This window comes from Leopardus geoffroyi, chromosome E2 (genome assembly GCF_018350155.1).
Source record: "Leopardus geoffroyi isolate Oge1 chromosome E2, O.geoffroyi_Oge1_pat1.0, whole genome shotgun sequence".
In the NCBI taxonomy this organism is placed as follows: domain Eukaryota; kingdom Metazoa; phylum Chordata; class Mammalia; order Carnivora; family Felidae; genus Leopardus; species Leopardus geoffroyi.
Genome location: NC_059335.1, coordinates 16,328,345 through 16,344,193, shown reverse-complemented (window position 1 = coordinate 16,344,193; position 15,849 = coordinate 16,328,345). Strand labels below are relative to the sequence as shown.

The following is a 15,849-nucleotide window of genomic DNA, read 5'->3' as shown; positions in this document are numbered from 1 at the left end:
CACACACTACTAGAATTGATAAATTCAGTAATGTCACAGGATACAAAACCAATGTATAGAAAACTGTTGCATTTCTATACACTAACAATGAAGTAGCAGAAAAAGAAATTAAGAAAACAATCTCATTTACAATTGTATCAAAAATAATAAAATATCTAGGTGAAAGATATATAACTATATATAAACTATATATATATATATATATATATATATATATATATATATATATATAAAATATAGTGATGAAAGAAATTCAGGATGACACAAAGAAATGGAAAGACAATCCACACTCATGGACTGGAAAAACAAATATTGTTAAAATGTCCACATTACCCAAAGCAATCTACAGATTTAATGCGATCCCTATCAAAATACCAACAGCATTTTTCACAGAACTAGAACAAACAATCCTAAAATGTGTATGGAACCACAAAAGACCCAAATAGCCAAAGCAATCCTGAAAAAGAACAAAGCTGGTAGTACCACAATTCCAGACTCTAAGTTATATGACAAAGCTGTAGTAATCAAAATAGTATGGTACTGGCATTTAAAAAACTACATAGATTAATTTCTATTGATCAGAAGTCCCAGAAATAAACTCACAATTATTGGTTAATTAATCTTCAACAAAGGAGGCAAGAGTATGCAATGGGAAAAAGTCTCTTCAACAAATGGTGTTGGGAAAACTGGACAGCTACATGCAAAAGAACAAAACTGGACCACTTTCTTACACTATGCACAAAAATAAACTCAAAATGGATTAAAGACTTAAATGTGACACCTGAAACCGAAACCATAAAAATCGTACAAGAGAGCATAGTCAGTAACCTTTGATATCAGCCATAGCATTTTTCTAGACATGTTACCTGAGGCAAGGGAAATAAAAGCAAAAATAAACTCCTGGGACTATGTCAAAATAAAACACTTCTGCACAACAACAACAACAACAACAACAAAAATCACAAAAACTAAAAGGCAACCTACTGAATAGGAGAAGATAAGGGACGCCTGGCTGCCTCAGTCAGCAGAGTATGTGACTCTCGACCTTAGGGTGTGAGTTCGAGCCCCACGTTGGGCATGAAGCCTCCTTAAAATTAAAAAAGAAAAACCTGGGAGAACACATTTGCAAATGACTATCCAGTAAGGGGTTAGTATCCAAATATATGAAGAACTGATACAACTCAACACCCAAAAAGCAAATAATACAATTAAAAAATGCACAAAAGACATGAACAGACATTTCTCCAAAGAAGACATACAGATGGCCAACAGACCCATGAGGATCATCAGATACTCAGGAAAATGCACATCAAAACTACAATAAGATGTCACTTCACCCCTGTCAGAATGGCTAAAATCAACAACACAAAAAACAACAGGTATTGGCAATGATGTAGAGAAGAAGGAATCTTTGTACACTGTTTCTAGGAATGCAAACCAATGCAGCCACTGTGGAAAACATTATGGAGTTTCATAAAAAAATTAAAAATAGAACTACCCTATGATCTAATAATCACGCTACTAGGTATTTACCTCCAAAATACAAAAACACTAATTCAAAGGGATACATGCACCCCTATGTTTATCACAGCACTATTTACAATAACCAAAATATGGAAGCAGTTCAAGTATCCATTGATAGATGAATGGATAAAGAATATGTGACATATATATAAAACAATATTATTCAGCCATAAAAAGAATGAAATCTTGCCATTTGCAACAATAGGAATAGAGCTAGAGAGTATAATGCGAAGCAAAACAAGTCAATCAGAGAAAAAAATACTATATGATTTCACTCATTTGTGGAAATTAAGAAACAAAACAAATGAGCAAAGGGGAAAAAAAGAGAAACCAAGAAAAAGACTCTTCACTATAGAGAACAAACTGATGATTACCAGAGGGGAGAAGGGGGTAGGGGAATGGGTGAAATAGGTGATGGGAATTAAAGAGTACATTTATCATGATGAACACTGAGTAATGTATAAAATTGCTGAATCACTGTATTGTACACCTAAAACTAATATAATATTACATGTTAACTATACTGAAATTAAAATGAAAACTTTAAACACACACACACACACACACACACACACACACACACACCACAAACAAACAAAAACAGTGAATAGGAAAAAATGACACTTTTATAGCATAATACCATTGGTATAAATTTCAAGCATACATGTGACTGGTTTTATAAGCGATTTATACACACTTAAGGATGCATGCCTGGGTGCATGCCTATAGAGGAGAATAGGAATTGGGAATTATGAGAGAAAAAATAAACCAAGAAATGAGTGTTGGACTAAACAATTTTGATAATGTACTATGAAGTCCAAAAATATAAATGGAAATTTAAATAACCAAGAGCCATACCTTCTTGGCCTCTATCTTAATAGAAGGCAGAGTCCTAACAGCCTCAAATATCCAAACAGAGGGAACTCTGAGACTCTGGAGCTGCAAATTCACAGGGGCTGAATTTACAGTTCTGTCTCACATGAGCAGCTGGCTCTCAGGCATGCAATTCAACTTTCTGCTTGATTTCATGATTAATAAATCCCATGTTAACTGTTTACACATATTACATTCTTTCAAGTAATCCTTACAAAAACTTGAAAGGCTAGAATTATCACTTCGGTTTTATAGTTAACTAAATTGAGCTTGAAAGAAGTAGTCAGGGACATGTGGGAGGCTCAGTTGATTAAGCGTCTGATTTTTTTTTTAATTAAAAAAATTTTTTTAACGTTTATTTATTTTTGAGACAATATGACAGACAGAGTGCAAGCAGCAGAGGGGCAGACAGAGGAAGACACAGAATCCAAAGCAGGCTCCAGGCTCTGAGCTATCAGCCCAGAGCCCGACACGGGGCTTGAACTCACAAACCATGAGATCATGACCTGAGCCAAAGTTGGACACTTAACCGACAGAGCCACTCAGGCGCCCCATGTGTCTGATTCTTGGTTTCATGGCTGAAGCCATGATCTCACAGTCATGGGGCTCTGCACTGAACATGGAGTCTGCTTGGGATTCTCTCTCCCTCTCCCTCTCTCTCTCTCTGACCCTCCCCCTGTGCTTGCTTGCTCTGTTTCTCTCTCTCTCTCTCTCTGAAAATAAACATAAAAAAAAAAAAAGAAAGAAAGAAGTATAATCACTTTTCAGTTTTTCCTAAAAGAGTTGACATCCATATGAAGGTCTAACTCCAACACCTCTACTTGTGCCAATAAACAAAAGAGCAGATCTTTTCTGGAAGAATATGTGATGAATGATCATGCAAATGCCTTTAAGAAAGCTGACCAGTCAGTTCTCTGTCACTAATATATCCTCACCTCATGGCCTCAAGGAATCTGCTTTTCTCCACCATATAACCCATTGTCTCTCTTTTGAGCTTTATGGACAAAGTAGAAAATCTTAGTAGGATACAGCAAATTAACATGCTAGGTAGGAACTCAAAATCAATATGAAATTATATTCAAAAAAGGAAACATTTTTCCAGCTGTCTCTAAAAGAGGCCCTATCATAATGACAGCAATTTTGCCCTAAATTCACACAAAGTCCTAGCATGCAAATATAGTAACTACAAAAAGGTACAGGACTCTGTGGGAAATTTACTTATATATCAAAGTTTTGTATTGTGTTTGCTCAGGAAGAGAGATCTGGAAAACTTTAGAAAAGAATGGAACACGTCTGTGTGCAGAAGAGAACAAGTGGAATCATAACACACCTGAAGAAGCTTAGCCACACTTCCTTTTGACTCATTTACAACAGTTGAGGTAACTTTAAATTATCATTAATTTTAAATTGGTAATTTTTAACTTAAAACAGTGTTTCAAAAATTCTGAAACAACTTCAAGTTTTATAAAAGGTAATTAATACATAGTTCTTATTAGTGTGAGCTTAGTATATACTTATTTAAAGTAAGTTCTACCATGAAATTGGGATTTTTCTTGTTGGGCAACAGGAATAATAGAAAATACAGTACGTATGGCAAATGCAATCTTACTTTACACTCTTTCTTAGGTCCCCAAGTCTAGCTAGCAATACCTTTAACTGAAGAACATTATTTCCTTTCGTAAGGGGGGAAACGACATCCAGATGGCTAACAGACACATGAATAGATGCTCAACATCACTCATCATTAGGGAAATACAAATCAAAACCATGAGATATCACTTCACACCTGTCAGAATGACTAAAATTAACAACTCAGGCAACAACAGATGTTGGTGAGGATGCAGAGAAAGAGGAACCCTTTTGCGCTGCTGGTGGGAATGCAAACTGGTGCAGCCACTCTGGAAAGCAGTACGGAGGTTCCTCAAAAAATTAAAAACAGAATGACCCAGCAATTGCACTACTAGATATTTATCCAAAGGATACAGGAGTGCTGATTCAAAAGGGGCACATGCATCCCAATGTTTATAGCAGCACTATCGACAATAGCCAAAATTTAGAAAGAGCCAAATATCCATTGACATGTAAATGGATAAAGAAGATGTGGTGTGTAAATATATATATAATGGAGTATCACTCCGCAATCAAGAATGAAATCTTGCCATTTGCAACAACGTGGATGGAACTAGAGTGTATTATGTTGAGAGAAATAAGTCAGTCCAGAGAAAGACAAATATCATATGATTTCACTCATATGAGGACTTTAAAATACGAAACAGATGAACATAAGGGAAGAGAAGCAAAAATAAGATAAAAATAGAGAGGGAGACAAACCATGAGACTCTTAAATACAGGGAACAAACTAAGGGTTGCTAGTGGGGTGTTGGGTGGGGGGGATGGGCTGAATGGACGAAGGGTATTAAGGACACTTGTCGGGATGAGCACCGGGTGTTAAATGTAAGTGATGAATCACTAAATTCTATTCCCAAAATCATTATTACACTATATGTTAACTTGGATTTAAATTTTTAAAAAAGAGGGAAATTTATCTTTCTGATTTCATATCCCCTTTTGAATGCATGCTTGTTTTCTCCCTCCCTAAATTCCTTGCAAGGTAGCTAACTTCATGACTTTAGGCAGGAAACAATGATGATGGGCCTGGAACATCCTATTATTGCCAGAAAGTAAGGATGCTTGCAACAATGTCAGAGCAGTGCTGAAGGGAGCAAGAGTTAGCCTAAAGCGGCCCCCAATGGCTCATTCTGACAATGAGCATCAAAAAATATACATAATCAATTGAAATGTATTAGGATTTTAAAAGACCATGAATGCATGAAACTAAAAAGAAAAATGTTAAAATGCAATATGCAAATACAGAGGCATAATAAAATATGAGAATGAATTTGGTAAGTATAAAGTGTAATATTTACATACATGGATTACATATATATATATCTATATGGATTATCTTTCCAACAGGCATATAACTCTGTGTGTGTGTGTGTGTGTGTGTGTGTGTACACAGTATAGGTAGACAGATCTCTTACCTTTCCCAGGTCTTTAATCAAAAGTCAACTTCAAAGGTGGCTTCCTTCCCTGGCCATACAATCTAAAATATCAACCCAGTCCCCTACCTCTTCTTTCATCTTCTTCTCCTTAGAATTTTCTCTCTTACATATTATATTTTTTCATATATATATATATATATATATATATATTTATTCATATATATATATATATTTATTGTCGGTCTTCCTCACTAGAAATTAGCTCTATAAAAAAGCAGTGATTTTTGTCTGTGTAGTTCACTACTGTATCTGCAATGCCTAGGTTAGAACAAAGCCTGGCACACAGTAGGTACTCTATACAAAGTTTTTCAATAAAACACACACACAGGCACACACCCCTCCTGTTTAATCAAGAGTAAATAAAAGAAAAATTTTAAATATGAGAAGCAAAAATTGCATAAACTGACAAGGCAGAAATATATGTTCAGCATAATAACCAGATTAAAAAAGGAATCCAATAGTTCCATCACCATTGATCATATCGAATAACCAAGTGGAAAGGGTTTTGCCATTGTGTTTAAATCAATTAGTCCATGTTCTAAAGACAATTAACTGAACAAACTCAAACCACATCTCTGTGGACAAGAAATCTCTAGATGATCCTAATAACTCTAAGATACTAATAATGCATAATTTTTTTTATTTTTTTCAACGTTTATTTATTTTTGAGAGACAGAGAGAGACAGAGCATGAGGAAGGGAGGGGCAGAGAGAGAGGGAGACACAGAATCTGAAGCAGGCTCCAGGCTCCAAGCTGTCAGCACAGAGCCCGACACAGGGCTTGAACCCATAAACCATGAGATCATGACCCAGGCCAAAGTCAGACACTTAACTGAGCCACCCAGGGATCCCAATAATGCATAAGTTTTTAATAATGCTAAAAGATCAAGTCACTATATCACAATAAGACAGTGGGTTGTATAGTTGCAGATAAATAAAATTTAATACCTCACTGTGAGGTAAAACACCAGATATAAGTACAAACACCTATGCTAAAGGCATGGGTGTAAAAGATTTTACATTACAAGTGAAGTTTAATTGAAAAAACAAACAATCAGAGGAAGATATCAGGTGCCATACTTAGATCAGAATCAATTAGTGAATAACTCAAACTCTTCTTTGGTCTGAGTCATTATTCTTTTTCCTTTAGGCCTGTTAAGTTTACTGTAACCTTGGGGAGTGTTCCAAAATAAGTTATTACTCAACTCTTAGAAAGTATTAAAATAAGTATTTCTATACACCTAGGAAATATAAGAAAGAATAAAGAAGTGACATGGATTTTTAGCATATGATATTGACATTTTAGGTTAGATGTGGTATGTTTGGCAGCATTTTATAATCATTTTTTTCTGTTCAAGGTTTGAAGTATTAAATCATACTAAATCTATGGTTTAAGTTGTTTCAAGGCCATTTGTCTTAATATTTGGGAAATTTTCAGATTTGTATTAGATATAAGAATAAGTTGACTAATAAAGAACTTTTAAGAGTAGTAGTCATTGTTTCACTCCATGCACATATATAAATCCTTTATTCTTTCATAATTCCTTTGTTCTGTTGTTTTCATAGATGCTGTCCAGACAATGTCCAAAATTCTAATGGTTCTAACTGTTCAAGGTGGCCCCATTACCATATCATTAAAGTTTACTTCCCTACATCCACTCAAATAAAATAGGAATATACTGCCCTATACCCTCATATTCCTTATTACTCTGAAGAATGGTAATAATTTATGCCCTCAAAATTTTACGCTCCAACTGTTTTACCTTCGCCATGAGTTGAAAATGTCGCATCCTTTCTGCCAGTAATGTCTGTCTGAATCTCTAGTTCCAAACAAGATAAAAATTTCTTAAACCAAAATTATAATCTACCCACAAAAGAAGACCTCATTTACAATTCTATTATATTCTATTACACAGTATATTTAAATCCATACTGTAAACAGAAAATCAAATAATTCCTTTAAGATGAAGAGCCATTCATGAACTTTTCTCTCAGCTTGTCATTCTTTCTTTAAAGGCCTATGGTGAGTCATTACCACAGATGATTTTAATTCCTTATGGGAAAGCCTGTTAAGGAGTTTTACTAAGTGAATTTTTAAAAAAATTATCCTTATTATGAAGCAGTCTAATAAATAGTAACTTTTATCAACAAATAAAATGTAAAAATTCTCTCAGCTTTGTGAAGGCTGTATATTGAACTTCCATAAACTTGTTTCAGCAAAAGGTTTCTCAGGATAATTACACCATATAAAATATTAAGGCTTTCTCACATGTAGCAAATACAGGGTGCATGAATCAGTACTATAATTCCAAGAGGCAAAAATCCAATTCAAATTAACTTAAGCAAAAAAAGGAAATTTATTGTATCACAAAAATGAAAAAGTAAAAGATGGTATAGACTTCAGGCATGATTGAATTGAGAAGATAAAAACAATGTCATCAGATTTCTGTCTCTCTGTGTTGGACTGATCCTGGGAAGGCTTTCCTCATGTAGTGGCAAAAAGGCTACTGGTGAGTTTTTAACCTTGAAAAAAAGTCCTTGCAGCTTGCAATTCCAGGAAAAACATTATCTTCTCTGACTATCCATAACAATACCCTGTTATAGGGTTCTAGTGGTCCAGACAAGGCCATCTGCCAATCCCTTATTAACTAGCTTGTGGCCAGCCCATGACCAATCCACTGCTTTCCCTGATTAATAGTTTCATCAGAATGATACGCAATGAGGGTGAGGTAAATTTCAAACGGGGCATAGAACAGATCCAAAAGTAACAGATGTCTACTATTCAGGCTATTTCAAATAAGGGATGCTCATAAACTGAAGCCTTTTTCCGTATTTACTACATTCATAGAATCATTAACCAAAGAATTAATTGACTGATATTTATTTAATAAGGACTGAGTGGTGACTGTTTTCTTCCTTACACTTGTTATAATCAGAGAGTTTCTTTATTATGAATTTTCTGATGTCGTCTAAGGGCTGAGGCACAGCTAAAATTAGCCCCACATTCACTGCAGTTATAGGGTTTGTCTCCAGCATGAATTCTCTGGTGTAGCCTAAGGGACAAGATCTGATGGAAAGCCTTCCCACATTCATTACATTCATAGGGTTTCTCTCCAGTATGAATTCTCTGATGTTGATTAAGGTATGAGCCACAACTGAAGGCCTTCCCACATTTGTTACATTCATAGGGTTTCTCTCCTGCATGACTTCTCTTATGATGAATTAGAACTAAAGCATCACTGAAGGCTTTCCCACATTTACTGCATTCAAAAGGTCTCTCTCCAGTATGTATTCTATGATGTCGATTAAGTTGTGAGTCAGTCCTAAAAAACTTCCCACATTTGATGCATTCATAGGGCTTTTCACCTGTATGAATTCTCTGATGTTGATTAAGGTGTGAGCGATAGCCAAAAGTCTTCCCACATTCATTACATTTAAAGGGTTTCTCTCCTGTATGAATCCTCTGATGCAGAGTAAGGGCAATGCGTCTGCTGAAGGCTTTTCCACATTGATTACATTCATAGGGTTTCTCTCCAGTGTGAATTCTCTGATGTTGATTGAGGTGTGCGCTCTGTCTGAAGGCTTTGTTACATTCCTTACATTCATATGGTTTCTCCCCTGTGTGAATTCTCTGATGTTCAACAAGGAAGGCATAACGGCTAAAGGCCTTCCCACATTCATTGCATGCAAAGGGTTTCTCTCCGGTGTGGATTCTCTGATGTTGAGCAAGGTGTGCACTCTGTCTGAAAGCTTTGTTACATTCCTTACACTCATAGGGTTTCTCTCCAATATGAGTTCTTTGATGTTCACTGAGAAAGAAGTCATGGCTAAAGGCTTTTCCACAGTCATTGCATGCGTATGGTTTCTCTCCACTGTGAATTCTCTGAGGTTGAGTAAAGAATGAGTAACAGCTAAAGGCATCATCACATTCATTGAATCCATGTGGTAATTTTCCAAAATGAGTCGTCTGACGTTGAGTAAGTAATGAATGGAAACTTAAGAGATTTGAAAAATCATTACTTTCATAAGGTTTCTCCCCAGGAGGACTTCCTATATCTTTACTAAGGTATGTATTCTGGTTGAATTCTTCACATTCATTATCTATCAAAGATTCTTTCTCAGCAGGTAATCTTTTATGTTCAATTAGGATGGAATTTGGGGGAAACATTTTATCATAAATATCAAATTTATGCATTTGCTCTACTGTGGGAACTCTCTCTTGTGTCGAAAGTACTGACTTCAAGAGAACACTTCTCTCAGAATTGTTATATTTATTGTCTCTTTTCACAGCAGGGATTTCCCTAAGAGTTGTCACTTGCCTGAAATGCCTCTCCTGATTTTGTTGATGCCGCTCAAATTCACCCTCGTATTTCCAGGCTTCTCTGAAACTGGAATATTCAAGGTTATAACTTGTAAGTCTTTCCATTACCATGCCCTGGGATATTTCCTCTTCATCAATGTACCATTTTGGAGGTAATTCCTTGATTTCATACCAAGACTCCCAGTCTGAAAAATATCAAGAAAGCAAATGTGTCCTTTTTTTTCCTTTGCAAGGTGAAAACTGTTATAGAAGAAATAAGAATTTATTTGGGGGGGATGGAGGGGAGAAAGTACATGGTTTTGACACCTTTCAAATATGGCCATGCAATATGAACAAAACACAAAGAAAGAAGAACGAAGAGAGCTGATAAAGGAAGATATATGTGTTGGTGATGGTGATGAGGTGATAGAGGAAACGTAGGGCACAAAGCACATTTATATACAGATAAATGTAGGGTACTTAGATGCAGACAAAGGTAAAGGCTGAGAAAATAAGAAATTGAAAACAACTGATTAGATCATAATCAGTTTCCCTGCCTTGAAGTCTCAAGTCCTATTCACTATCTAGTCCTATTCATAAGACTAAAAGCTCCATGAGTCAGTGACTAATGTTTACTTCTTTTTCTTCTTACTGCTGCATTTAGTGCCTAGGACAATGGTAGCATTTTGTTGAATGAATGAATGCTAACAAAAAGCTCAACAACTTCTAAGATTTTATCAAGGACCAGAAAAAAATTATCATGGTTTTGGGTTTTTTTTTTTAGGTGTCTAGAATAAATCTGGAGGTCAGCTTTTCTCATCATTGAGAGAAAAATGCTACCTACAGAACAGACACTTGATATTTTCAGGAGAGGATGTTGGTTGAGACAAGATGGAAAGAAAACTTTTTAAAAGATGACCTCAACAAAAAAAGGAAAATGAGGGGAGCCTGGCTGGCTAAGTTGGTGGAGCATGGAGCATGCTCTTGATCTTGAACTCTTGATCTCGGTGTTGTATGTCTGAGCCCTATGTTGGGTGTGGAGATTACTTAAAAATAAAATCTTAAAAAAAAAGGAGGCGTGCCTGGGTGACTTAGCGTCTGACTTCGGCTCAGGTCATGATCTCACAGTTCTTGAGTTCAAACCCCGTGTCAGGGCTCTGTGCTGACAGCTCAGAGCCTGGAGCCTGCTTCATATTCTGTATCTCCCTCTCTCTCTGCCCCTCCCCTGCTTGTGCTCTGTCTGTCTCTCTCTCTCTATCAAAAATAAATAAACATTAAAAAAAGGAAAATGAAAAAGTCCTTTTCTTTTTTTTTTTTTTAAAGTTGATCCATTTTTGAGAGAGAGAGACAGAGCATGAGCAGGGGAGAGGCAGAGAGAGAGAGGGAGACACAGAATCCAAAGCAGGCTCCAGACTCTGAGCTGCCAGCACAGAGCCCGACGCAGGGCTCGAACTTATGAACCGTGAGATCATGGCCTGAGCTGAAGTTGGATGTTCAATCAACTGAGTCACCCAGGTGCCCTGAGAAAGTCCTTTTCATGTCACACACAATAATCAGCCAATATATTCAACTGTACAGAATCTACTACTATGTGCCCAGCATCCAGTAGAGGAAAAAAAGTCTGAGACACACACAGGTCCTTCTCCCTTTTTTAAATTCTAAGGAGGTGAAACTTGTGCATACAAAAATTCAACATGACACATAATGAAGGACTAGCTAATATGATACAGATTATTAGTAGTATAAGTGTCAGGAAAGAGAGATCAACACTCACTAGTTTAGTTAAGGAACAATTCCTGGAGAATCTGAGCTTTATTTTCAAGGCTATGATCAAGCTTCCAAAATGCAGTGATTATTTTATTAACAGTCACTTTCATGTTTTGATATTCACAGGGATTATTTTAGAACTGTACATGTTAGCATTTTTTTTTTTTTTAGTTAATTAGATATAGTCTTTTCCAGAACAGCATCCCATCTATTGAAAGAAAAGCTGCTTCCAGGCCAGGTCAGCACAAATTAAAAAGCAAAGAACACATTATGCATCTGTATCTTTCTTCTTTCCAATACAGCCTCCACTCAAGGAAAGCCCCATCCCTACCTATCCCTCCTATGCACAGCCACAGATTTTCTCATACTTGGGGCTCTATCTCAACCAAGGCCTGAGAGGAATTTGTTCACTTATCCTCTGTTAGGTCTACACTGTTGTTCTTTTCTTTCTTTCTCTTTCTTTCTTTTTTTTTTTTTTTTTTTTGGCAGAAACTCATTCTGTTCCCTCACCAACTCTCCTAGAACCTCCTTTCCTATATTCATCACCTAGGGTCACTACATTTCCTCTTACCAAGAATAAACCTTTTCTCTATTCCAGAAGCTTTATACAATACCTACTGTAATGCTGAGTAAAAGAAGACTGATGGGAGAAGACTACAAACATTTTCCAACATCAGATGCCTAGAGCTCCAACCAGATGCCTAGAGCTCCAAGCTTTTTTGTGGAAAAAAAAAAAAAAAAGATATTCTGTACTTAGGCAAATGAATACTATAGGGGAAGGAACTCCATATAGGGCATTCCAGGGGAAAGTATAGAGTATAGCCTAGGGAAAGTATACAGCAAGAAGTAAGTACGAAGGAAGACATATTCATTATGCTTGGAGTAGAGAAATACTTAGAAATCAGTGGTATTAAGATATTATGGTGACATTCAGCAAAAGAGAGAAGACAACTCACTCATATCAGTGATTGAGGGGAAAAGGGAAGTTATGGATTCAGGTAAATTGGGAGAGAGCCAAATGGGCATCCATGTGTCACAATGGAAACAACATAGGGTTTGGGGTCATAGGCGAGTTTAATCCTACTTCTGCATCTAGCTAGCTAGTTATTCTACCCTTAAATTGATTAACCCACCTCTTAAGCCTCAGTTTCACAGCAGGCAAAATGAGGTGACCTTACTAGTATGGTATAAGAATAAAGGATAATAAATTTAGAAAATATCTAGGAGTATCTGGTTCATTATAGGTATTCAGTGACACTTATCATACAATGAAACAAATTAATATGTATTCATTCAGTTATTCTTTTAAATTTTTTTTTTCAACGTTTATTTATTTTTGGGACAGAGAGAGACAGAGCATGAACGGGGGAGGGGCAGAGAGAGAGGGAGACACAGAATCGGAAACAGGCTCCAGGCTCTGAGCCATCAGCCCAGAGCCCGACGCGGGGCTCGAACTCACGGACCGCGAGATCGTGACCTGGCTGAAGTCGGACGCTTAACCGACTGCGCCACCCAGGCGCCCCTCATTCAGTTATTCTTATACGTACACCATTATGTCTGAAAAGGGATTATGAAATAGACTGATGGTCAAGTGGCAAGACACAGAATGGAAGAAGTAAACCCTTTGGGGTTAAAAATATATCCAGGCAATTAGAGATGTGTGATTTCCAACTAATTATAATCTATAAATGAATGAAATTAAAAATCAAAGAATGATCAACTTTGGAATCCAATCAGAACTGCACAAAAAGTATTAAGCATAGTTATTTATTGTTGGAAGAGGTAAAGTTCTTTCTTACTATACTGTAGAGTCTCCCACATGCTGAACTGATGAGCAGTAGACAAACTGGTAGATATCCTGATGAAGTAAGTAATCTCCTGGCATGAAACCCAGAAGATTCTAGTAGGAAATCTGGGGAAAAAAGGACAGGACCTAAGGAGAAGTCTGAAGAAGGAGAAAGTTTACTGCTAAAGCCCAGAATTCATGTTCCAATGAATAGCCTGACCAATGACCCATAGACTTAGAGATTGGATCTTCACCTTTAAAAAGCCATATAGAGGGGAACCTAGGTGGCTCAGTCAGTTGAGCATCTGACTCTTGATTTCAGCTCAGGTCATGATCCCAGGATAATAAGATTGAGCTCCGCATCAGGCTCCACACTGAGCATGGAGCCTACCTGGGATTCTCTCTCTCTGTCCCTCTCTCCTACTTGTGCTCTGTCTCTCTCCAAAAATAAAACCAAAAAGCAAAAACAAAACCTGTATGGAGCTATGCTGTCCAATATGGTAGCCACTAACCACATATGGCAATTCAACACATATTTAAATTCATTAAAATAAAAAAAAATTTAATTCAGTTTTTCAGTAATGCCTCGTCATATTTCAAGTGCTCAACAGCCAAATATGGCTAGTGGCTACAATACTGGAAAGCACAAACACAGATCATAACCATCCTCACAGAATGTTCTACTAGACAGCACTGGATAGAGATCCAAAGTAACATGACAAAGGTCTTATGTTTGAATGAGGAAAAGACAGAAAAATAGGGACAGGAGTAGGTTAAAGGGAGAGAGAAACAGAACAGAACTTTGGACAGAGAAAAAGGGTAGCAGAACTATCTTATACATCTCAGTATGCTGACAAGTAGAAAAATAAAGATACCTGGATTTAGCAAAATTAGAGGGGTAGAAGCCAGACTGCAAGTGGTAAGACAATGCAAGAGAATTTGAAGTAAAGGAAATGAAATTACAATTGGTACAGAAGTGACTGGAAGAGAGAAGGGAATATGGTATATAGAAACACCAAAAAGGTCCCATAAAATGGTATGAAATTATTTCAAAGATTTTTTCAAAGAAGATTTAAGTAAATAAAAATGTAAGATATAACTGTACCAAAAGAAAAAAAATGGATACACATGCTTGGTTACCCCAACTTAATTTGTATCAGGTCAGTTTCAATCAGAATTTTATTTTTATAAAATCAAGGATTTTATTTCTGAACTTATGAAATTATTTTAAAGGACTCATGGCAAAAAATGAGCAATAATATAAAAAAAAATTCTGAAGAAAAAAAGTTTCCGGACCAATAATATGACCTAAGCATTGCATTTTATACCTTCATTTAATTAAAATCCCTAGGAAAGGACTCAACCAGGGTGACTTGTAAAATTCTCTAATATTATAGGGAAATGTCAAGAGAAACACCTGAAGCATGCAAGCTTATAGGATGTAGAGAACAGAGCAAAGAGCTCTGTAGTTCATCCCCTTCCCCACTTCTCTCTCACAACCATAAGTTTGTTCTCCATATTTATAGGTCTGATTCTGCTTTTTGTTTTAGTTTCTTTAGATTCCACTTCTGAGTAAAATCATATGGTATTTGTCTTTCTCAGTCTTATTTCACTTAGCATAATGCCCTGTAGAGGTCCATCAGTGTTGTCACAAATGGCAAGATTGTGTCTTTTTATGGTTTCGTAATATTCCATTGTGCATATATACACCATATCTTACTTCTCCATTTGTCTATTGATGGACACTTAGGTTACTTCTATATCTTGACTATTACAAATGATGCTGCAATAAATATATGGGTGCATATATCTTTTTGAATTAGTGTTTTCATTTTCTTCAGGTAAATACTCACTGGTGGAATTATTGTAACATATGGTATTTCTACTTTTAATTTGGGGGGGGGCTTGTATACTGTTTTCCACAGTGGCTGTACCAGTTTACATTCCCACTGGCAGTACACTAGGGTTGCTTTTTCTCCACAGCCTCATCAATACAATGTTTTAAGTTAAAAAAGTTTTTTTAAGCAAGTTGAAAATAGATGCATATAAAAATTGTGTGTGTGTGTGTGTGTGTATCTGTGCAAGAGACATTGTAGAAAAATACAGATCCAACCAAGAATAGGAGTGGTCTTTGGATGATATCGTGAGAGAGTATACTTTCTACTTCATACATTTGTTAATTGCTTGAATATTTTCTAATAAATATTATTTCTATTTAAAAGAAAAAAGGAGGGGCGCCTGGGTGGCGCAGTCGGTTAAGCGTCCGACTTCAGCCAGGTCACGATCTCGCGGTCCGTGAGTTCGAGCCCCGCGTCAGGCTCTGGGTTGATGGCTCAGAGCCTGGAGCCTGTTTCCGATCCTGTGTTTCCCTCTCTCTCTGCCCCTCCCCCGTTCATGCTCTGTCTCTCTCTGTCCCAAAAATAAATAAACGTTGAAAAAAAAAAAATAAATAAATAAATAAATAAATAAATAAATAAATAAATAAAAGAAAAAAGGAGGGGCGCCTGGGTGGCTCAATCAGTTAAGCATCCAATT

At 36.5% G+C, this 15,849-nt stretch overlaps 2 protein-coding genes across 4 annotated transcripts in view; one reads left to right on the top strand and one right to left on the bottom strand.

Moving 5' to 3' along the window:
- LOC123578207 (zinc finger protein 569) overlaps positions 1 to 15,849 on the top strand; it is a 322,725-nt gene that overhangs the window by 80,355 nt on the left and 226,521 nt on the right. The window lies entirely within an intron of this gene.
- Positions 7,800 to 15,849, bottom strand: part of ZNF527 (zinc finger protein 527) — a 32,157-nt gene continuing 24,107 nt past the window's right edge. For 2 of the 3 annotated variants that reach the window (XM_045441056.1, XM_045441057.1), the window contains one exon: positions 7,800 to 9,967. In XM_045441056.1, coding sequence (XP_045297012.1) covers positions 8,394 to 9,967 — 1,574 coding nt within the window. In that variant the 3' untranslated portion in view covers positions 7,800 to 8,393. Of the gene's footprint in view, positions 9,968 to 13,327; positions 13,441 to 15,849 lie in introns of all 3 variants that reach the window. The other variant, XM_045441058.1, reaches the window with a different exon arrangement.